The 25795-nt window shown below is 38.0% G+C and overlaps 1 protein-coding gene across 2 annotated transcripts in view; it reads left to right on the top strand.

Moving 5' to 3' along the window:
- The window catches only part of inpp5a (inositol polyphosphate-5-phosphatase A), a 131002-nt gene that overhangs the window by 60267 nt on the left and 44940 nt on the right, over window positions 1–25795 (top strand). For both annotated transcript variants that reach the window (XM_088421475.1, XM_088421474.1), the window contains exons 6-9: window positions 1327–1430; window positions 10210–10262; window positions 13291–13410; window positions 22586–22670. In XM_088421475.1, coding sequence (XP_088277601.1) covers window positions 1327–1430; window positions 10210–10262; window positions 13291–13410; window positions 22586–22670 — 362 coding nt within the window. The remainder of the gene's footprint in view (window positions 1–1326; window positions 1431–10209; window positions 10263–13290; window positions 13411–22585; window positions 22671–25795) is intronic.

Genomic DNA, 25795 nt, shown 5'->3' on the forward strand with positions numbered 1-25795 from the left:
GACTCTTGAATGATGCGTGAAAACATGTTTTGGTGTTTGAATGAGTTAATTCACTATTAATACAGTTAAAAACATGTTGACTGAAAATGACTTAATGACTGAAGGCTCCCTTAATGACCATTCATGGCTCATCTTGCGTACATGATATGAAAACTGGACAGAAAACATTGATGCCGTATTCAGTTGACATCTAGTGAAAAAATGTGGTTTTAAACGTACTCATTGTTTGTAGGTGTAAGTGTACATTGTGCAAATTAATTAAATTACATTTAATTCAAATTGTTCCTAATTTTTAATAACAGTCACCTGACCGAAATGAGCGAAATTCTGGTGGCAACAAATTTTAAATGAATTACACAAAGAAGAGATAAAAAGAGGCAAAAATATGGTTAAATACTATGATTGCAGTAACAAAGAAAGTGGGGATCCTTCAAGTTCACTTCAGGTCCATAGAAGAACTAGAAAATGGCTACTTGCAGTAAGTGCTTGGAAAAAATGTGCAAATTCAGGATAAGCATCTTTTGTTCCAAATTGTTGTTTTTTTATTTTTTGCATGCTTGTGTCTTTTCGACATGTCTTGTCTCCTTTGGTTTATTTGGAGGCTTGTTTCAAACTTGAATGTTTTCACCTGACAGTTAAAAAAAAAAAAAAAACAACCTTCCCTTATGTGTGTTTTGCAATGTTTTGGCTGCTGTTATACCACAGGTATAGATAGACTATTTTTCATCTAGATTAATGATTCATTTGCCTCAGTATCTAATTATGTATAAAAGCTATTACATTGTTTGTTGTAATACGGATGAATATGTGAAAAATACATTCAAAAAGAGCCTTGAAAATTGTTTTAATTGCAACTTTAAAGGAGGATAAAATCGAAATTATATTATTTTCCATCATTTTTCAGCCCTAATCTCTCCTTGTGTGTGGGGGTTCTGGTTCTTCATGGGTTGTGCAGCATAAAACTTACAATGTGTAAATTTAATTTCCCCTTTGAGGAATTACAATAAGAATAGTACACTTAAAACAAAATTAAATAAATAACATAACTTAGTCTTTTGCTCCTGAAATTCCAGTTGAGCTTTTAACTGACACAAATTCTCCCACACATGTTTAATCATTTACTTACACAGGCAAACTTCCAGTTCTTGTTATGCACAAGTTATAACAGTATTCTGCTCTCAAGCCAGCAGATGGTGCAGTTGTCTGCATGAGGTTGTTACTTATAATGCGCTCTGTTTTAGAGGCTATTAATAACACATGGGGATCTTTTACAAAATAACCTTTACATCTCTTTCTCTATATATTTTTTTTCATTTTCTCAACCAGCAAAGAAATTCAGGAAGGTAGTTGGGAAAGAAACCTGCTCCGAGACACTAGAAAGCACACCCTCGCTTGAGAAGGAGAAGTTTCCACAGGACTACTTCCCTGAGGTGAGTGGTAAAATCAGAGGTTTTTGTAAATGTTTTTCTGCAGACATTTGATTTCCTATGAAATAAATCATCACTTTTTAGTCTCTAAATTAAAACTATGAAACAGAAACTGATCGTTGCTTTTTGAGGAGCAATTCGATGCTTACTCTGATGTGTTGCGTTCTCCTGTATGGTGCTATGCACTGTAATGGGGAAGCTGAGCACCGAGCTTAGCTGTGCTGATGTAGTCATGAAGAGCACGACCGCCCGCGTGTCATCCCCGCACTCCCCACTCATCTGTCAACCATGCTCCAACGGCCACCTCTGCACATATATGCAAAACAGATGGAATCAGCCCTCTTCACACTCTTCCCCCTATTTCCATGTCTTTCACAAACTGTAGCTTCCATACCAACCCACTCAAACATTCTGCAAACTGGCATGGATTCTCACGACTGCATTGCCAAATTTCAGATATCCCCAATCTGGATATGATCAAAAACTAAATGCTTAGAGTGGTGTTCTCAGTTGAGGTTACATCTATCCCTGGCGGTACGTGAAAGCACTTGAAAGTACTTGAGATTTTAACAGGATTTCCACAGGTATCAGCAAATCAAATTTAATGCTCTTTAATGCTGTGACAGGAACAGTGCAGCTTTTTATTTTCAGATTAGGAGAAAATGAATTGGATCATGAAACGACTAAGTTGCTAAATTGTTATTGTGACACATTTGCAAAATGTTGTTTTATTATACAGGTGTGCATTGTCATTAGTGACACAATTTGATTAGAGTGTACTTGGCTGGAAAAAACAATCCCTAGGGGGTACAGAATTTTAAAAAGGTTAAGAACTGCTGCTGTTTGCCAGTGGTCAGGCAGTGGTAGAATCATGTTCTATGCTGGTGTTTCATGGTTTTGTGGTTTCAGCATATACTATATATATAGGATACCGGAGTTCGACACCCATGCACTAGAGCAATTGTTCTCAACCTTTTTTCAGTGATGTACCCCTTGTGAAATATCTTTTCAGCCAAGTACCTCTTAACCAGTGCAAAGCATTTTTGGGTTAAAAAAAAACAAAGACTTGCCATCAGTGTCTAATTTATTAGACTTTAGACCCATTCAAACTTCATTTGTATTGGTCCACAAAAAAATAATAAACCTGAAGTGGCCTCTTTTGAATCATAGAAGAAATCTATATAGAAGAAATAAATTAATTATTAATAAATATTTGTCCACAAAAATCAACATAAAGTGTCAGACCTGTTCTGAAAAAGAAATAATTATGAATAAGTAACTGTTCACAGAAAAATATTCAACTTAAAGTGTTCTTTTTTGGGTTCATATTAGAGATGTGTTCACAAAAATAAATAATTACTTGACAGGTAAAGAGAGGTGGCGCATGACAAGTCGGGTCGAACCATTCTAGTGTGGGGGAGGATCTGGCTTTTTACAATAATGAAAATAAATAACCTACTGAACATAAAATTTGTTTTATAAAGTTTTTTTTTTTTCCCAGAAAGGATTTTAAAAGATTTTTGCATGTTTGTTTGTTTGTTTTGTTTAAAATCTCCTGAAGTTCCTTCAAGTACCCCCAGAGGTACTAGTACCCCCATTTGTGAACCGCTGCACGTGAGGTACCACCATTTAACAAGCACTGGCCGAGAGTCAGGCGCAAAAAAAAATGAAAACGATCGCATCAATATATGAATCTGTCTTAAGCAGGACAAGGATCAAATACCACAAAACTCAATGGCATAGTGCATCTATAGCGGAGGGAACTGTAGAAAGAAGGTTATAGAGGGTGGAGGCTAAGAAAAGTTTTCCTCTGTGATTTATGCTCCTTTCCTGACTGGGGTATGAATCTGGGATGATGCCTCAGAGAGCGGCACTCCAGATAATGTTAGCCCGTTTAAAAAGAGCAGATTTGTGTAGTCTATCAGGGTCGCCGAGTATTTTTTTTCCCTGTCTCCCTCCTCCTCTGGCCCTCCATAGTGAGAAATTGGTTGTTATCATAGATCACAGATACTGCTCAAACCTCTTATGAAAGATGAATTAATTTCACTAATGCTTTAATGCAAAGCTCTCATGAGGGAGGCAGACTGGTGATAACCCCTGCCTCGTCCCTGCTTCCTCCGCATGTGATTTATGCCCTCTTTTAGTAGATGAAACTGCCTACATTTGCCATCCATCTGAGGCTTTGAGGAATCCTATTACATGGGGATCTTGGACTGAACGGTGCGCCACACACAGCCCCAAACCAGTTGCTCAAGTCTCGACAGTCTCAGCCGTATCGTGATACTGTGCAGATTTGGCAAAAGTCACTTACAAGACTGACCAAGGGGCAGACACCTTATCTTTGTTAACATGCTCATAACTGATGTTCATCTCAAATGAACTATTTTATTAGGTTAGATATTTTGATTATCAATGAACTAGTTTTTATTTGTCATGCTGCGGAACTCTACTGTTGGAGGTTACAGAGTGATAGCAAACATTTGACTTGGCTAGTGGGAGACAGATTTTATATTTTTTTTCTCTGGATTTGGCTTACCTTTTATAGGTCTCCTTCAATCAAGTGTCATTAGGTTGAATGTTGGTGACATCATGCTGTGAAAGTAGTCAATGTGTGTCTGTGTGTGTGCACAAATTCAAAATATGAAACGTCTACAATATGGTTAACTCCAGAATTTGGGACATTGTGTAAAACGTAAATAAAACAAGTCAATGATTTCCAAATGTTTTTTTTTTTTAATCTATTGTAATACGAGATGGTGTCAATTGACTTGCATGGGGCTGTAGATACACACATTACTCGGATTCGTTCCTCCTTTATTACTAAAAACAATTCTCATTTAACCTGTTCACCTGTAGCACGGGAAAATTGTGCCAGTATAAAAGAGATTTTCAATTCTGTATTACAAACCAGCTGAAGAGGCTAGGTGTTAAAAAAAGTGAATATTTAAAAAAAAATCAGTTTGAACATTAAATAACTTCTCTATGTACTTGATTATGGGTTAAAAATGATTTGCGAGTCAGTGTTTTCTTCTTTTATTTGCATTTTACACAATGAACCAACTTCATTAGAACTGGGGCGTGTGAAAGATAAACCCATTCATCCAATCCATTTTCCATAGCCGCTTATCCTCATAAGGATGGCAGGCTTGCTGGTGCCTAACCCAGCAGTCTTTAGGCAGTAGACGGGGGACACACTGAACACACTGAGGCGGACGCAACCATAAATAATAAATAATAAATAATTTCCAGCGGTCATACAAGTACATTTTAGTATATACTTTTTTAAGTATAAGATGTTAGTAACATTCCTCTGCATGATTGTAACTGTCATACAACTGGAAAAATAAAACTAAAATTATGTTTAGACGTTTGGTTTACTCCAAAAGAGACATTGTAGACATTCATTATATTATGTCTGTTCATTCTGTGCTTCTGTCCATCCATCGGTTTGTCTATTTTTTACACGGAGCTTATCTTGTCTAAAGCCACTGGTAGCAGGAGCATATCCCAGCATATCCCATATTCATACCTTCACTGAGTTTGAACTGAACCCATGCCGCCTGCCAATCATTTCACTGAGGTCTAAAGAATGTTCTGTGTAGCAAGTACACATTGTTTTATGATAGATATTAAAAAAAAAAAAGTTGAATTTAGTCTGTTGTCTTCTGTCAACATTTAATTGTAATTTAATAGTCCATAAATGAATTACATTTGCAATTCATACTCATGGCCATTTATTATAATTTGGTGATGTGTAATGTGAGATTAATTAACAGATTCATCAGGAAGAAAGTTTGCAAATATCATTTGAAAGGTTGCCATAATGGATTTGGTGCGTTGTTGTCTTGCGTTGTTGTGACAATATTTTCACCCCCTACTGAGCATTAATCTATTTCTGCGGTTGCTGCAGTAATACATGCCTCCACAAACCATTGCATCATGCGGATTTGTCATTGCCCAATATAAATAAAGTATACGACCAAAACCTTAATGTGCCCTTGCTATTGATTGCTTTACACAGTTAGAGCAGGGAGGGGAAAAGGGAAAAGGAAGAGAATAGTGAAGAGGCTGTAGATCAACTCTCATAAGAGTTTGTATTTGTTGTTCAAGCCATAAGCATGTCCATAAAAGCATTGCATTGATTCTGTACACTTGGCCAGTCCCCTCTATAATCCGCTGTGACACCGGAACACGATTCCTCTAAAGTTAATTCTGTCTATGTAGTTCTGCGCTAAACTGTTTTTTTAAAACTAACTAATTGCAGAGTTTTGCATAACTATTCACTTTTTCCCATGAACCTTGTAACAGATGTTTACTTGAGTAATATCTTAGAAGTAGCATTAAATCATCAAATGTAATATTATGTGTCAATTTAATGACGTTACTTATAGGTTTCGTTCTCCCCATCAGCACCACAGTGTAGCATCATTTACGAGGCCCTGTTGAGATAAGCAGGTTAGCAGGGTGTATACCAAAGGTGCTCAGTGAATAAGTTTTTCAACCTTAGCTTTCCAAAGTGCATACATTTAGTTTTGTAATGAGCTGTTTTTAGGGTAAATTTACGTAAACATCCATCTTTGTTTGTCTTTGTACCAGTGAATCTCCTCTAAGTTTGTTTGTTAAGTTAGCAGTGTTAAACTGCCACAGGGAGAAAAAAGGAAGTTCATTATTTATTATGTATATGTAGTATATGTACAGATAGTATGTTCATCTATACGTGATGTGTTTTCATAAAATCAGGTTTATGTCTCCAAAAATTAACTTGACCCATTGTTATCTTCTAATGTTATCCTTAATTCTTTTTAAAATGATAAATAGTGCATGAATGTAGCTCAACAATTCACAAACTTACAGACGTTTGAAAGTTGCCAAGTTGAAATCTAAAACTTTCAGGAAGTGGTGAATGACCCTGAGAATGTAAATTCCAATAGCAGGCAAGGGCATCATCTGAGATTTGGAAACTTTTAAATCTGGGGAAATGTGACTTCTCAACAGGTTGAATTACGCAAACTTGAGTATAAATGAGTATAAAAATATGTATTTAGTTGGGTTTTGACCATTTCTACTGAAGTGCTTTTCTTCAATACCTCAAAAATGTTCTTCGTGACATTACGCCTGATATAGATCAATAGATCAATAATTAGTAATAAACAAATCAAGAAAACCCACAGGTGTGGACTAACCAATAGTATATTGTTCTTTTTTTTTTTAAAAAAAAAAAGAAAAAAAAGCACATAGCCTTTGGAATATTAAATTAGTACTTATTAAATTCAATATGATGAAGCAGATAATTTTAAATATGATTTTGCTTTCAATTTGAACAATGATAATGTTTTGTTTGTTTGTTTTAATGAATGTCACCGAGCAGGTACCACTTTGGGTCTTACACTATATTTATAATTTAACCTTGGCTTGCATTGGGGCCCTGACGTAGATACTCATGTTGCTATGTCTTTATTCTAACATGAATGCACATGTTCCTCATGACTCCAATGAATTCTTATGAGGTCCTTTATTGACATAGTAGATGATGGAATAAAGATGAATGTTCCCATCTAGTGGAGGCTCAAATCAATCAGTATTTGGCTCTATTACCCATTACACACAGTGCATTTCTGCCAGACATTTCATCCCCCATTTCCGACTTCATCTGCTTAATATAATTGCCAGACATGAAGTTGAAATACAAGATCAAGCTTTCTAAAGGCTGAAAAAATGTTTTGGAAAGGGAAATGTTCGCACCCTGGTTGTGTCATTAATCAGTATCAAATTTGGACGTAGTTGGGAGTTTTTTGCAAATAGACCACACCAATAAAAACCCAAAGGAAGTACTAGGGTTTGTTTTATTTGTTTGTTTTTGTCATTCTGTATTTTTCTTTTGCAAGCGCGCGCGTGTTGCAGTCAGTCCGTATATGTATTACTTGACGCCCCTGGATCTGACCCGCCGTGTAGCCACCGTTCATCACTGTCATGGGCAGAGACGCCATCACTGACCTGTGGTGGATCAGCCAATGTCACCTCGAGCCTTGCGACCTTTTACCATTGCCCTTTGACTCCCACCCTCATCCCCGCCCGGTGACTGTTCACTGCCACTAAATCTGATTTATGATATGATTACATGTCACTTATCCTTTTAATCCAAATATGTCTCCTGTTTTGAAAAAGTGACACTATATTGTCAAAATAAATCTTTTTTGTGCGAGGGGAGGGGGGTTTAGATAATGCCGGACATTATCCATGCCATCATCTCTGCTTCAATACCAGCAAGCAAATTGTGATGTCATCATGTCAAGCAGAATAGAGACACTTCCTTCTCTGACTTTGATCGATTTCATGAGATTATCATATTAACTGCATTTCAAACAGAAATTGCCTATATTGTTAAGAAAAAATAGAACGCAGGTGTGGGTGTTGCTGTGAGTGTTGCACGCGCACGCATGTGCGTGTGTGTGTGTCGGTGTTTATAAGCAAGCGATGAAGCAGAGGGCCGATCAGTCATACGTAGAGCAAATGGGGCAATCTGGGGCCAGGTGTCAGGGAAGTGATTGATTTTAATGTTGTGATTGCAGTTAATGGCTCTTTAAATTAAATCGAGATTAAACGTCTCTGGCTGCAGTCAGTGCTTGTATGGGCGCTGAGCAAGACCACCCCCAGCATCACTTTTCATCTTGTCCCTCGTCATCCCAGCCATTCACTTTCTTTCCTCAACTTTACCTGAACAGATCGCGGGGAAAAGCATAAATAGTGCAGTAGCTTTCAGAAAGCATTTAGTGCAAATAGATATTGGTGTTCATAGTCAATTGTTGTTTTTTTTTTTTAATCATTATTACATGCATGCCATATTTAATTCTTTGATCCCCCAAATATATTGGAGTTTTTTTGTTCTGTTTTTTTCTTTTCAAGTGCAAGGTCAATCATCCACGCGCACCCAATTCCATTTGCCGCTTTTAACGTCACAATATTTGGACAGCAACTCATAATTGGGCCCATACATCCTCTTAAGGCAATATGGATTAATTCAAGTATGCTAATGTAATTCAATTTGATACAGTTAATCTTGTTCTAATGCAGATTGAAGGATGTGAGGCGCAATCAAATACCTCTTAGCCTTTTAATCTGAAACTGAGTTTTTTTTTTTTAAATGAAATTAGTCAATTTGTAATTATGTGACTTGGCCCATAATTAGTTTATTCATCACAACAATTAACTCCCCATTAGGAGTATCAGGCAGAGTTGCACAGTAAACGAGAGGCTGCGGAAACTAGTCTTATTTCTCCATTCAAGAACTAGAACACTCACAGCATCAATTTGTCCCTCATTTAATAACCAGCTTCATGGTGAATCATGTGGTGGTTGAGAAAGATCTTTGGACTTGTTATTGGATAATTAACTCAAGACGGGTAGGACCTGAACAAACAGCTGTTGGATAACAGATGTCCACACACTTTTTTTTAATCATTGATCAGTGTGCTAATTGTTTTCAAAAATAATGATTGTGTTTTGTTATTGAAGTCAAAATGGCTATTTCTCTTTGAAAACAGCATCTTATTCTCAAAGAAAGAAAGAAATATGAAACGTGTACAGTGTTTGCATAAAAGAAGCATTGTTTTGACACGACCCACATTTTCATATCGCCCTGCATATACAGTAAGCGGTTTATATGTGCCATTTATATTAACTACTTCACTACTCACGTATTCGCCCGGAATAGCAGGTGTCAACAATTAACACACATTTAAAAAAAAAAAATCATTATCAGTTCACAGTATGCATTGCATCGCATAAATAATGGTGTTATAAGGGCATTCATCCTTGCTATATGTGTATGTTACTAGTAGTTGATTATTAACAAATTTACCATGTGTAATGTATGCTTAAATGTTTTTTAAACAAACTGTGATTTTAGGGTGGTTGTAAAATAGTGACACCCAGGTGATTTTTTTTGCAATACGTACTTGCTTAGCTCACCTTGTAATTGCTTGTTAAAATGAAGATTGGCTTTCCTTTGAATAGCAGTTCAGTAAATGGCCTCATCAAATTTCATGATAAGTATTAATTAAGATTAACAACTGTTACTTGTATACAAGTTTTGTTAGTGGTTAAAGTACATCAGTCCTTCTCAAACATTGGGAAGAGGGAGATGCCGGGGGAGCGTCTTTTTTGTTTTTCAGTATAATCTGCTTCAGACTAAGCTGTAACATACAAACGCTGTTAAAAAAAATGTACCTAATACTTGTTAAACGTACCTAATACTTGTTGAGATATATATATATATATATATATATATATATATATATATATATATATATATATATATATATATATATATATATATATATATATATATGTGTCTATCGGGGGGGATAGCTTTTCTCTATAGTAGGGGGGGTCTTGAGAGGCACTGAAGTACATAAAGGTAAAGCTAGAATAATGGGCAAATATGCCATTTGGATGAAGCTTGAAGGGCCATGATCGGCCAGCCACTTAATCAGTTGGGCCCTAGTGTTTTTAATGTAGTAGTTATACCCCAGAGGTGAAGTGAAAGAAAATTTCTGGAAGAATCTAAATAGAGTAGTTTGGAGCACAGGATGAAAGATTGTATTGGTGCAAGATACACATTGGTGAAGAAACAGTTGTGATGAAGAAATGAAGGTGAGATATGGTGTACTGTAAAGGTCTTTGGGGGGCTAAATTATTATTTGTTTCAAGTTGGTACTTTTTGGTAAAATATGAGTGCCCCCGCACTACATGATTCCTTTCTAAAATGTTTTGTGCTTCACAGTGCAAGTGGTCCAGAAAGGGATTCATCAGAACTCGATGGGCCTTACAAGACTGGTGAGTATTATTTTTTTTCTTTTAATAGATGCCTACAACAATGTTACATCATTGTTTAACCCTGAGAAATGATGATTGAAATATTCCTGCCACGCCGTCCACTTCACAAAGAAAAGCCGTTTGACAGCACAGGCAAGAGAGCTAGTTACATACAAGTAGCTGCATCCTCTCCGGGCAAGCAAGCGGGGATTTGATTAAACATAATCATGTTAGTCAAGGAGTTGCATATGACAGATGACACAAAACATTACATGCAATTGAACCTGTGTGGGAGGAATGCAAATGCCAGCTGCAAGTTTGCAAGAGCCTAGGATAGTGGGTGGAAGGGCGGGTCGGGGTGAGTGGTAATCTAATAGAGTTATGACATGAGAACTAAAGAGTTGAAACGCTATGCATTTGATAGGGCCATGATGTTTGACAAGCGCAGCAGGGAGAAAGAGAGTGACTGCTTAAGTGATAGCGATAAAGGAAGACATGCATGCATCAATTTCTTTAGCGCACCTCTGCAGAGGGAACCCCATGAGATAAGAGCGACTCCTCAATGGAAGCAAACACAGTAGATTGATACGATCAGCGGGGATGTATTCATCACTACGCATTGAGCTATCGCCTCCATCTTGACATGGCAAACTGAATGCAAGCAGATTAGCCCCTTTATTTGTGCCTCGACTGCTGAAGGGTGTTAAGCTAGTCCGGTGGACGGACCCTTTTAGCTTGATCACAATCAAATCCAGAGCGTTGATAGGCCTACTTTTGACGTCAAAAAATGCTTCCAAGGAAATTATGAAAATCTGAGTCACACCAATATCAAAGTTTCATGAACTCATTCAATCCCAAAGACATATTTTCACAAGTCCGAACATGCAATCCTTGGTTCTTATTGTATTTATATTTTTTTTCAAATGATCGGCAAAATGAGGGACTATAAAAGGTTTGTACTAAATCAATTACTAAAAAAATTTATTATATCATGAAGTACTACGGAAATTAAGCACCTTACGTAATTAAGTGCAAAGGTACTTTATTATGTTGGGTAAGTAATTACTAAATTAATCTATTACCTTAGGTAATGAAGTACTCCATGTACTCCATTAGGCTCAAAAGTAATCAGATCATTTAGTACTTCTTTACCTTAAGTACCCCATTGGTATTAAATTACTTTAGGAAATTAAATATGAAAATAATTACTTTAGGTACTAAATTACTAAAATATTACATAACTTCAATAAAGTACAAAAGTAATCAATCACGTTAGAACTTTAGAAAAGTAGTTGATTGACTTTAATACAAAATAATTGATAAATTGGTTCTTAATCGCATATAATACCGGCTAGTTTTTAGACCCTTCTGTAGCTAAACACTTGGGAAAAAAAGAGAAAAAAACACAAGCATCTGAGATTAAATTTCGGAACTTCTAAAAACGTAAAAAAATGTCTTTAGGATTGAATAGGTTAATGGTAGTCATGTTTAACCATTGTTATTCACAAAATAGAGTGAAGAGAGCTTTATCTTAGTAAAATGTGATCTGTAAACTGGACAAAAGTACTGGGACATCGGGAATGGCGTCAGACTGCTTTGAACATGTAATATTGTTCTTCTCTGAGAAGTTAAGAACCTCCACTGGGGCTGTTCCCTCCTTTATGCTTTAAGGTCCTGGTTTATTGAATTCTTGAGTCTGGAACATTTGAACAACAAAAAAGCAACAAAACAAGATTAAACTAGAATGACATAGTGCTGGTTAATAAATCAAAGTAATTCACTGTTTCATAATTTTAAAACGAACGTTGAAAATTAGCTAAATTGTGAAATTAAGGTTTCGCTCAAGTGGCAGATGGTGCTATAATACCATCTTATGATAATAATAATGGCTCAATTATTATTTCTGTAAATTCTGGACTATAAGGCGCCATTTTTCCCAAATTATGAACCCTGCGACTTTTAACGTGATGCAATGTATTTATTATGTAGCGTTGCAAGCAGTTAATACATGGACCCAGTCTCGTCACATCTGGCCAATGAAATTTCTTAACAGGTCACAGTAGACTAATGTAGACTAATGAAACTGTCTGCCCTCCTACTGAATATGTATTCCTCAGCTATTTGTGGCTCTCATGTGAGGCAGAGGTCAGGTAAGAGAGACAATACAGCATCGTGTGGCTGTGTGTTTAGTAATTGAAAGCAAAAGTAGGTAACTTTAGTTGAGTTTAAGGAGCATAGTGCTAAGAGCAAGAAATGTATCAATCCCTCCAGTGCAATTGCGGTCTAAGCTTGTCAGCAAATAAGCCCGGTGGGACAACAAGAGTGCCTGACATGGTTTCTGGGATGCTGTATCTTTAAAAAATAAATAAATAAAAAAAACATCTAATGGTGGTTAAGGAAAATAAATGTTTTTAAAAATCCAACGGCAAGAGCTTTTTCGTTGAAAATATACCATTGAACAAGGTGGAGCCCCACGTCTTTTAATCTGTGATAGTCTATATATTTACTAGGTTTTTTTTGGCTCTTTTTGCCAACTTTGGCATTTCATCAGGTGCGGTTTGTTGTCCAGAATGTACGGTACTGCGGATTCTTATTCCTGTATTCATTCATAAAATAATATACCGTTTTAATGAAAAGGCATGAAAAAGATCAGCAAGTACGATAAACAAAACAAAAAGAGACACATTCTAATACCTACCTAAATAATAATATTTGATAACTGGCCGAAGACGGCTAGGGTTGGCACCAGCAGGCCAATGACTCTCATGGAGATAAGCGGCTGTAGAAAATGGATGGATGGATGGAAATTAATCAATGTTATAATTAGAATAAAACAATAAGACTGGGATGCTTTAATGGATGGATGTGAGCCTTCTTTACAAATGAGTGCTGAGACAATGTCACAAATAGCCAATAATAATTTAAATTCCAATAATTTGGATGTGTAATGGGTGACCATTGTATTTGTGACCTTACCTCATCTTACTTGTATGTATTTGTCATCATCATATGCCACTCTCTCAAACTTTTTTTTTTTTTTTAATGCCAGTTGTTTCGACCTGGTAAACATCCACCTTTTCCATGATGCTTCCAATCTGGTGGCCTGGGAGAAAAGCCCATCAGTCTACTCTGGAACAAGACAGAAGGCGCTGGGCTACGTTTTAGACAGGTACATTGGTGACTCTTTTTGCTTGTGTTTTTAATCCATATTATTTTTTTGTTTTTTTTATATACATCCTTAAGAATTCGTAATTATGTTCACAGCCATGATTACAGGGTCGCACACCGGGGTTTCGTGGGGCACTATTGACTTAACTATTTCATTACTTGGGTGCTACTTTCTCAATTGGTTCAACAGGTTCTATTCTTTCCTTGTTTTTGACGACATACCTTATGCAACGACTTCATTTTCCTCATGTCATTTTGGAGACACCCCCAAAGTGATTGCAAAGATGTCTAGCTTCATCTTTGAAAGATGATGCCAATTCGGTTCATTGTCACTATTACTTTCTGTCCTCGGGTTCTTATTTCATTTACTGCCAGATTCTGTTCACGTCAACTAGCAAACCAAATTTAGAAGGACCAAAATTACCTGGATTCCGATTGACTGCAATCACGCATATTTCTTCCACATGATTGAATAAATTGTGCTCACAGCTGGTCACGTATCATAATCCTCAATAAAATTACCACACAACCCTACTAATATTTCCCCTCGGAAGGCAGTCAACAACGTGGCGGCGGTAAAGGGAGTGACATATATGCTCGGAATTAGATTATTATCATTACTATTCTTATTATCATTATCATTATTATTATGGGCTGTACCAGTGCGGTTCCAGCGTTTGGGGGACCACTGTTCTATAGGACTGCCGTCCTCTACCTGGTAGGGTACTTCCAATATAAATGGCATCAAAATGCATAACATGTCCTCCTGTCGTCTCCACTTTGAATAACTATACGTATATGGGTGACATCGTTGAATTATGGGACACATTTTATTTACACCATTCTCTCTTTGATGAAAGAATGGCCCACCTTTTAATGGACAAGGATGTTTTCCTGCATTTTATTATGCCCTTACTTAACTGGATTTACTGGCATGATGAAGATTCTATTTTGATTGAATCCTCCACTTTTATTATGGTTTTACAGCAGTTTTTTTCCTCCGCCGTCAGCTTGTAAATAGATGTAAATAGTTGCATGTCAGACTTGCAGTTAGGCGGCAGAAGGGACTGAATGAAAATTCACTTGGCTGAGACACATTTTCCACGCTCCCTGCTTTTAAAATCCTCACGTTTAACCTTGCTGTTACTTCTGGGTCATATCGTTTAATTTAAAACTTCTTTTTATCTGGTCGGGCATCAGGGGTAAGTGGTGTGAAGGAAAGCTGGGAAGGTTTTACATGTCCCGGACAGGCTGTTATATAGGCATCCCGGCGTAGGTTGTCGAGGGTACTGCGCCTCAGTCGTTCACTTTGGGGGAACCTGTCGTGCGCAGATCCGGAGCACCCGAGTGAGAAAGAAAGCTGGCAGTGCAGAAGGAAGGGAGGAGGAGCACAAAAAGGGTCCTTGGGCTCTGTAAAGGGCAATAAATAATGGGTCGGTCCTTTCACAGAGGCTGCTAACCTTTTGGCAGCCACCAGCAAACTCCATTATCCTCTGCTGATCTGGGAGGACAATGTGCCCGGGCCGGGCTTTGAATGAAGTCCTACCACCAACAGTGTCCCCATTCACTGGCTGGTTGGGAACCATCTTTTTGACTATTGTCCTAAATGTGACTCCCTACCCCCAGAAAGCAGAGCAGGAAAAGGGACAGGGGGAATATCTAAAGCCAGTCCCCCCTACCTCTCCTGTCTCTTGCCTCCCTGAGCTCAAATCTCTCATTGCAGGATAAGGAGAGAAGGAAAAGGGGACTGCCGAACACACCACCAGCCGAGCTCCACAAGGAGTCATTACAGGAGTCTAACATACAGAGCACGGATCTGTGCTACTGGGCATCAAACCTCAGCTAACACCTTATCTGGGGCCCAGGCTGTATAATACAGCTTACAGCCCATTGAGAACTGATCTGATAAGCCTTTTCCTCAGTGCCTCTTTTAACTGCTAAACGGTGTTTATCTCCAAAGTGCTTCAAGGCCTCAGGGGAACAATGCTGAGAAGGAACGGCGCTTTGCCAGCCGAACCTCAATGTTGAGACATTAAAAGCACAGCTCTCCGGCTTGTGCTGTTGTGCAAAGCTTCTTGCATTCAGTAGAAGCACCGAGGAGCAACTCATTTCTGAAATATTTCTATTCAAATATTATATGCAGAATCAAAACCTTTTGCACAATGATTTAGTTTTAAAGCTATATTTTGAAGCTGGTCACTTTTTTTAATACATTGTCAACAAAAATGAGGCAGATTAAGTCTGAGATTTATTGATTTATTTTTAATATCTGCTTAAGAAAATTGGCCTTTGTTTCCTTTTTCACCCCTAGTGAGAGCGCTTCGTCTTATTCATTGGAGAACAGTTTTACATTACAAGTGTGAAATCCAGGCATAAAAGCTCCTTTCGTAGCACGCCATTATTTTCACACAAATATAGTCCATTGTCACAGTGCTGAAGTTAATTTGATCAACATTGGGGACATTTACCGTTTTTGTTCCCTGAAAAGGCTTGTTTCATGCTCATTTTCGGACCATTGAAAGGCAGTGATTGGCAGAAAAATAATGTTGCCTTTAACAATTCAAAGCAATTAGTTTCCCATGGGGAGGCAGTGGGCCACACTGGCTACCACACAGCGATGCTTTGTCATTTTATGGACGGTCATCAGTCAACTGTCAGAGCGTCTCAAAGAGCCCTACAACCTAAATGTTTCCCTTTCGGCTTTTCCCAGAACAACAGGCTGAAAGAGCACAGAGAGGCCGGCTAGTCTTCAGCCAATAGACATTTTGAGCAGCTAGAGGGTGGACTGGATAATCACAAGGAGATCCTCTATAAAGCCAGGATGAATTTATTAAAATGAAAGTGTGTGGGCGTGTTCATATATGCATTATACTAAATGTTTTGACATGAGGTATACAACATATGTATACGTATGCATGTATTGTGTTGAAACAATTCATTTTCCTTATGCGTTAATTGACAAATCATTCTTTGACTCAAAGGCAGACCCGTTTTGTTTTATCATACTGTAAATTTCTCTCAATTGTTTTATTAGGTATATAACTATGTGTCTAAATATGACTACAGCCAGAGCAGAGGATAATATGTGTCTCTCAGCAATATTCACACACACACACACATCTAGACAATCACAATGCATATACATTTGTATATACATCTAGTGCTTGTTTGTGATTTAGTTTAACTAAATTTAGCTCCACTCACACTTTTGCAGCGGTTGACCTAATTTAACATGTTTTTTTTTAAATGTCACTATCTGTTTTATAAGTATCTCTAGTATCTAGTATCTCTGTAGTGGAGATTGTGTTAATTGTGTTACACCAATTGAAACGGGGACGTACGAAAAACATCATGAAGCAAAGAGACATGATTTCCGCCTCTTACGTTCTCCCGTCAATAGAACACATTATATTCATGTCACTCGCCGTAGTAACAAAGTAATGTGTTTCTCCTTGTTTACTCCACTGAGAATTCAGTATATTCAAGCTATGTACTGTGGCAATGTAATATGGGCAGCTGTGATTTCATCCCTATTGCCAATGTTTTTTCCTCTGTCTTGTGCTGTCCATGTTACAAGTAATTATATTCTGAAAAGACCCAAATTCCTCATGCGCAAGACACAAACCAATGACCCAGTCAAAAGTGGTAACAGGACTGTTCGGGTTAGAAAAAAGGTAACTCCAGGGTATTATTCGAGTTTTTATAAAACAAATATAAGCATATTCAGGCACATTTTTTTATAGTATTTAAAGAACTGAATGTAGCCTACGCAGTCATTGATTTTTGCTATTTGCGCCCCACAAGCCATTCCAACCAGAATAGCTACTAAAAATCTGTGTTTTCTACAAGGGACAACATTTGAGCTGTGGGAAGTTTTGCATCATCAATGCAGATTTTCATTGGGTCAGCTCCGCCTGTTTTAATCATGTTACCACTGCCTTAGAAGATACACGGAGAGATTCTCCCATTCCATTAAAAATATTTGTTAAATGTCAATTACCATCCCTGATCTTCTTGTTCTCAAAGCTATCTTCCAACATCTGCAATTTGTTTTAATTGACTTATTTTCTAACCTCTGTGTGACCGTTGAAACATCCCACACAGCACACTCTCCCGTGTAGCATTATTGGTGGAGTGGGCGTTGCAGAAGAGTTGTGTGGTGCGAACATGGGACGTGGGGAAGGCCTTCTCTGCAGTGTCAAAGGCCCTGTCAGGGCCACCCCTGACCCATTCAGAAAGATGTCACCAAGCACATTCTTCACAATGTTAACATTCTCCCAAATTCTCCACATTTACTTACAATGGATGACCGTGCACAGCCCGGCCATTGTGTGCAAAGTTGAATTTGCCCGGCCAAATTATGGTAAGTCATCATGTCAATATAATCATGACATGGCCCCCAGTTTCACCCTCTTAATCCCATATATGCTGTCTATTACGTCCCAGTTTAGCTGTCAATCAAGGCATATAATCCTGCTAGAAGTCAGTGAGGAATACTGACTGACTAGAGTGAGGGAGAGAGAGGATTGTGTGCTTTAATTCTCATATCTGTTGGTTACGTGTCTGCCTTCTGCAGTATCGTATGCTTGTTTTTTTTTTCGGCTAAGTATTTGTTTTAAGAGGACTCGGATGCAGGGTAAGAGAATCGTGGCGGTTTTAGGAGCCTGGGAGCCTAGTTGGGGGGCCTTATTATAAATTAACGTCTGACCCCTGTCTTTGTGTGGCCCCCAAGGAAGGCCCTATGAAGGCCCAAGCGCGAACCTCAGTGAGAACGGGCCTTGTGAAGAGGCTCTTTCAGGAGTGTCACAGCACGATGAATTGGCCAGGAGAAAGCATGTTTATAGACTGTGTAAAGGAGTGTGTCTTTGTGCTAGAATGTCAGTGACACTGTTACAGTTTGCCTGAATGAACTGTGATGACGAGCCTAATGGGGGCCCCGGCTCAGGGTGAGGGTCAGCCAGCGGGGGTTGGAGAGTTTCTCTGGACCCCCCACTCTCAGAGCCTTTTCACACCCAGTAGCTGTAGCTAATGTTGCAATTCTTCGTTCCACACACAAAGGCGGAGGGGAAAAAAAGTCAACTTTCACACCAGCGGGTCAGCATGAGTGCTTTAGGAAATGATCGTGTAAACAGAATGTTACCTTCTGACCTGTGGCTGATACCTTAGACCGGCAGACAAAACAGCCAAGCTTTGGGAATTAGGCATGGCTGTTAGCGGGATAAAGCTACAGAGGGTTGCTTTCAAAGACTCCTCAAGGCAATGGGGAAACATACATGTCAACCAGTATTTTAATAGTCTGCCCAACTCAGATTTTGTGTACGAGTTTGGGTTTCTTTGGTTGTATATTTTAATCTTTTTACACCCAATAGTATCGTCCAGTGGTTAAGTCCAAACCACAGGAAATTCTGATTTCTCACACCTGATAATCAAAGCTGTTGATTGTGCAGATCTTTAGCCTTTATAGAGTCATCCATGTCGTCTACCTGGATAAACTGAGACAGTGTGTTTAAATAGAACTGAGTCTCTTTGAACCTAGCTGTATGATCATAAGAAAGAACATCAGTCCACTTTTAGAGAGGATGATTGCATACAATTTGCACACTTAGGATAGTTTAGGATAACAGCAATCTTGTAAAAGTTATTTTTCAGTTTTACATGCACACTATAATGTTGCCAATCTGTCCATGCATGAAAATGACTACAAACATTGTAATATATATTCCCATTTAATAATGTGCGTACCAAACTGCTTCTACTCATTCTTATGCACAATCTAAAATTACATTAAAGTAAATATCATAGTTTGTGACATTAATTCATCAAAATATGGCACATATTTAAAATATAGTTATATTTTATAGCACACTTCCTGCTCTAATGAGATTGGCTCACTTTAAACAAATTAGAAAGCACAATTATTTTTTTTGGGGTTCAGATGTCACAATATTAGTAACCTTCATTCAGTTATATTAAACTTTTTTTGTAATTGTGCATTTACAATTTTACACCATACAATTATAATTTTTTCCATTTTTTTAAACCTTGTTACCTGTCCGAACATAATAGTACATTTTAGCCTTCATTCTTAAGCAGAAAACAACAGGGTTTGTGTTGTCCGTTGTTATGCTTGACTTATGTGACATTTTAAGGAAGCCCAGTCTGCAGGTTTCAAGTTTGGGTGTACAGTAAAAAAGTTAATTCCATTTTCGATTCCCGATTCCTATACAAAGCTATAAATTGGTAAAACCTTTATAGCTCATTGATAATAATATCAGTAATCTGCAATTAGTTGCAACTAATCCCACTGCATTTGCACTTTCTGCAGTGGGGCGCTATGCATAAGATTTGAAATTAGCTGCTGTATTCAACTCTAGACTCATTTAGCCTGCTTGATCCTTCCCTCCAACCCCGTGGGCTCATGTCAGTTTAATATAATATAATGGTAAAGTTATAGCTGCATTCCTTGTCTTTATTCCTTCACCTTCCTGCCCTCCACTCTCACTGACTCACTGAGAGGAAGTGACCATGCATTAAGACAGGCAGCCACAACACAGCCCCACCACCAAGAAGTGGCCTCTCGCTTTACGGCCCCATAAATATATTGTTATCGGGGCCTAGGAAGTTCATGGCGAGATTTATCCACACGATTAGTTGTGATAGTGAGCCAAGCATACTGAATCATTCATTACACAAGAGGCGTCTACGTTAGACTTTGTTTTCAACATTAGCTCTGTGGAAATAATCGTAATTAATTTATAGGGATGCAAATGAGAGTGTTTGGTGAAATGTGATCATTGAGAGACGCTTGGCTAATAACTATTTTTTTTTTTTTTTTTGGCGCATCACTTCATAGCACTAATCATTTTCAGTAGCGGACTCTAATGTTGTAAGCAGCATCATTGGTGAAAATGAAATCAATTATACGCTGGCTGTGAATATTTTTCTTGTGTTTTTCTTGTGTTTTAACACCTGTTTAAAGGGAACTATATAGTATCATATAGTATCATATCATACCATATTTCTATTTAACAAAGGCATGTTTATTTATTCCTGATTTTGTGTCATTGACATAACAACCACTAGAATAAAAGAGAGAAGCCTTGTTAGGTATGTTATTCATTTTAGATTGACTATTAATTATAATAAATTAATATATCAAAGTCATTTCACCTTTATCATTCATCTTGATATTTGTCAGCTTTTATAGATTGCTAAGAAGCCCACATTATTAGGACATTTGCAGTTGTGAAAGTTTAACGTAGTTTGACTGACCTTTTTTCTGCCTTAGTCTGAAATATCCAATAGCATTTTAATGCACCACAAACATAGTTATTGGCTAACGCTGGAGACTTGTGCTGTATCATAAAATGACAGCAACATTGATTCGTGGTTTCTCACTGTGTTTAATCTACAATAGAATAGAATTTTGCTAATGGTGGTTCGTTGATGTTAGTTGTTATGTGATTGTGACGGCAACGAAAACGGAGCTGGAAGGACTACAGCTATTGCATTGATGTCCATTTATTATTTGGTGTTTTTATTTTTAAGTTGGCCTTCCAAACACTCAGTTGGGATGTGACTTGACCCGGTCCTTACCAGCTTTCTGAAATGCAGTTGTGGCCTCCAAGCAATGCCCATTTTTTTTTGCCTCATCACAATATTCGTTTTGAGATAATGATGTTTCGGTTGTAATAGATTTTCGGGATAAAACTAGAAATGTTTTTTTTTTTTCCTGGTGCCATTTTTAATCGAAAATTTCCAGCACCAAAAAATATGTGCTTCCTAGTAATTTGGTCATTAAACCTTATTCCCAAAAACCATTCACTGCCATAGACTGCAATATATGCCAAAAACCATTCACTGCCATAGACTGCAATATATGCCAAAATCCATTTAACTGGGTAGACAGTGAATGAGCCAGTAAATGTGGGCCACTGCACTAGATGGGAGTTACAAAATCTACATCTATATCTTTTTCCATTTATAAAGAAAATCAAGTCATGGCTTTCCATGGGTACACATACTGAATGTGGGACAAGATTATCATTATTTCAGTGTGGATATTTTTTCAAAATTTTGTTTGCTGGTGTCTTGTGAGATTTTTCCAATTGAAAATGTGCAGCTAGGCACATCTACAAGGTTACTCGCTCTGATTTCTCTCTTATGCAGTTGACATTGCATGGTGCCAAATTCAAAGCTACTGTATCTCGGAGATGTATCTTCTTAATGTTCAGGTCAGCACTCTCTACTTTAGATCAAAGTGAATTTACTTCAAAACTGATCATTGTTAGGATCAAAGCCGTTTATCAAAGTGATCAGGATCTCCTAATGAAATTGTGTTGTCATATGACAAATGTTACAGTTGGGAGTGTTTTTACTCCCTTTTATCAGTCAAAGGAGTCTAACCTTGTTCCGCCCGGTCATGGCGATTCCTCTGCACGGCCTGTCCTACTGAATGTAAGGCAGTAGCAGCATTCAAAGATTCTCTCCCTCCTTTGAAAAAAACAACAATGCTTGGTAATAAACAGTTTACCACATTGCGATTCCTGAGATTGTTTGTAAAAATCTAGTGTTTTAAAGGCTAAATATATTAAAGTCTTCCATTCTCTGGGGTTAAAGCATTAATAGCTATTGCAAAGTATTTGCAGTCAATTTAAGTGCTTTAAATCTGCTTTGGATCAGCATACTTTATGCTGTCAATCACCAAGAACACTCTTGCACTAAGCCATACTTGAAAAACGAATCTTGGAAAATACAATTCATATCATGCATTACCAGAGTAATCATGCCACAGGGTGGTGCTGTGATCTTCACCATCTAACTACTTAAATGGAAAGATGATATTGAGGGACCCTAAATAGTAATTATTTATTACAGAAAAAATAGATAGATAGATAGATAGATAGATAGATAGATAGATAGATAGATAGATAGATGGATGGATAGATGGATAGATGGATGGATGGATGGATGGATGGATGGATGGATGGATGGATGGATGGATGGATAGATAGAGTATTAGTACAGTTGTATGTATTTATGTGTGAATATACATTTGTATTTTTTCAGAATGTTTTTTCAATCCTATTTCTGGGTGCATCTGGGTCATATGTGTTCACCACAGAACATTCTGCTTAATTCATTCTGGCACTCAACAGGTTGGTAATGTTTTGCAGGATCACGGACCAACGGTTTGAAAGGGTGCCATATTTCGTCTTTGGGGATTTTAACTTCAGGCTGGACTCAAAACAGGTTATTGAGGTGAGTGTTTTTCTATTGTTTTTGATGAGCCAGCAATCAACATGTTCAATGGTCTAATTGTGTGAATAGGTCTGTGTGAAATACGGTCATGGCTGTCTAATAATACACTCAATACTAGCAGTGTAAGGGAGAGAGAGAGGAGAGAGAAATATAAATTATGCAATATAAAGTAGTAAAAGTGGTTTAGTATCACTGTCTGTTAAGAGTTATGACTCATTAAAGGATTCAGTGTGGATGACCCAGCTGTGTTTGCTAACTGTGTCTCCAAGTGCATTGTTATGTTATACTGCTATTCACTGCTCTTTCTCTGTCCCTTCTTCTCCCGCACCCTCCCTACCATCTCCTCTTGGTGCAAATAAGGCCAGCAAAAGGCAAGGTAGCGCAGTCATTCAGAATTTCCCGAAGGAGGTGGGGTGGGAGGGCGGCATCGCAAGTCATAAAGGCACACTGGAGACTTGGGGTGTTCGTTGATAACAGAGTAGGAGAGCTTCTTGTTGCACGATCTGCTCCCTCCTCTTGAGTACAATGGCTTTCGAATCAGTGGCCCTGTTCAAGGTGTGGGTATTGTTCATTTGAACCAGAAGGCCATTCATGAGATAAAGGAGGAGGGACAGCTTTCTGAATGGAGGATTTTTGCTCAAATGGCTTAGGAAGGACTTCACTCTGTGTGGTACAGATGGAGAGACCTCGTGCAGGGTACTCACCAAGCCACTAGGAGGCCTCTAGAACACCGCAAGAAAGGGATTATTCAACGTTGTGGCCTCTCCTTAAAACGTTAGCCCTCTGCCAGAGGCCTGTGAGCGTTTTTGCTCAGGATCTTAGAAGTTCTTCAGATGTTGCTGGCATTTGCTTGAGCCATCCATCTATCTATCAATCCATCCATCCAGCTCAGAGTTTCACTATCATCACTTTTACCCTCACTATCCACATTTTCTTAAGTTCTTCCTTCTGTGTGGTATTTGTACTGCTTTTTGTGTTTGACTGGCTCCTCGTTGCCATAGCACCATTGTGGTACATTGTACATGAAGGCAAACAAAAACAAAACAAAAGGCAAAAGCCTATATTAAATAAAGCTTCAAGGTACAAACTGTGCATAATTTATAATGGAGAAAAACAATAAATCACATGTTTTTTCCCTACAGTCCATCTGGGCTCTTGACAGATAGCCTCAAAGTTTGTCCAGTACGTTTGAATTAGGTTTTGTAATCAGGTTACATTAATTTGCAGATCATGTGAATGTGTCTCTTTGGAGATAACAAATCTAAAGCAAGGATTCTCAACGGAAGACTGTACAAACAGTGGGGCCATTGAAAACCCAATGATTTCAATTAGCTGTCACCCGGTGCGCATTTAGCTTGCCACAGTAATCATTAAATAGATAGATAGATAGATGGATGGCTAGATAGATAGATAGATAGATAGATAGATAGATAGATAGATAGATAGATAGATAGATAGATAGATAGATAGATAGATAGATAGATAGATAGATAGATAGATAGATAGATAGATAGATAGATAGATAGATAGATAGATAGATAGATAGATAGACGATTAATGGAACTATTATTTTTATTTTTCATCTACGAAGGAAATTATTCCACTATAAAAATCACACAAGGCAACATAGGCATGCAGAATTACTCATTGTAAAATTGTAAATATGTGAATAATGTTAATATTGTAAGTATTAAACAAGAGCTAAGTGAAAGAGGTAAAGTGCTTGAAGGTATAAAAACAAATAAAAATATCTAATGTACTTATTTTTAATGCAGAAATAAAATTAAAGTCAACTCACCTATATATCATACTTTTTCAGAATGTAAGTCACTTTTTTTCTTTTTTGTTTCTTTTTCACATATTTTTACATGCTTCGAGCATATTTCTGAACGTGCAAAGACTAAGATTTTATTTTTGATCCCTTTTTTCGCCTATCACGGAATATTTTATTCCACTGTATAAATTATCACTATCGCTGCCAATCAAGATCACACTGACATTGTATTATGATTTACTCTGCAATAGCCTCCTCCACTCCTTTAGTTAACATGGCGGTATCATTTGAACCTCTCACTGCTACACCTGTGTACCCAATCGAGATAACTCTCCTCGTTTCTTGTCAGTTCTGCTCTGTGGTAGGTAAGCACGAACCCACTCCTTGTCTCTACCACACTGACATGCTGTTTGAGTGTGGTTGAGGTCATGACCCCTTTTCCGGGGATGTGTAAGGCTTGCATCAGTATGTGTCCATCTCTACCCCCGTCTCACCACACTGCTCCTTTCATATGCACCTTTGCGCCCATTCACATACACTCTCATCCAGAGTGAATACATACACACACTCATCTAAACTAATTTGTTAAAGCCAAAAGACTAATAGGTACACCCACTTTAAGGGGGTGTGGCACCAACATCAGGGGGCTTTTGAGGTTTAGGAAGCAGAATTGAGGGCTAATGCACTCCCAAACGCAGAGATAATTTCTCTTCATCTAAATGAGTGTTCCTCAAACATGCTGCTCATTTAGTGGCAACAAAAGAAACAGCTGATGATTTCATCTAGCTACCATTAAATAAGCTCCTCCACTTCAAATAAATCCGTCCAATCCAGTGGTCAACTTGTCTGATTTAACAGTGACCTACGTATTAGCCACTGAAAGAACCGTGATGTCACCAATAAACAGATAGGTTAGAACCATGTCACGGGATGTAACTCACCCGCTGTAAGGCCGTTTTAAAGCCTCTAATGGCGATTAATGTCAACTGGACAATTAGTGCACACCCACCAAAGTGTTTAACTGGATCGATCGCCCAGAAGACATACACAGGCTGCTCTCATTTTCTCTGTCTTGGTTTCTGTCTCTATATCACCTCTCCTGTGCGGCTCAGGGAAAACTGTTGAGCTGAGGGCTCTCTATTTGGATAGGTTAGCTACATCTAACTAGATTTCAGTGCATTATTTTATTGTTGGAGGATATTGCACAGGCATCAGAATCACTGGGTGAGCAAATATTTCTGTACGTTTAAGTCAAGCTGCAGGTCCAATCTGGGTGACTTGAATTTGAAAACTCATTCGACACTCAACTGTCAGCCATCCTTACTTGTGGTAGGAAAAAGGAACTAGGGAT

Source organism: Hippichthys cyanospilos, chromosome 8 (genome assembly GCF_059441005.1).
Source record: "Hippichthys cyanospilos isolate Australia breed blue-spotted pipefish chromosome 8, RoL_Hcya_1.0, whole genome shotgun sequence".
Taxonomy (NCBI): domain Eukaryota; kingdom Metazoa; phylum Chordata; class Actinopteri; order Syngnathiformes; family Syngnathidae; genus Hippichthys; species Hippichthys cyanospilos.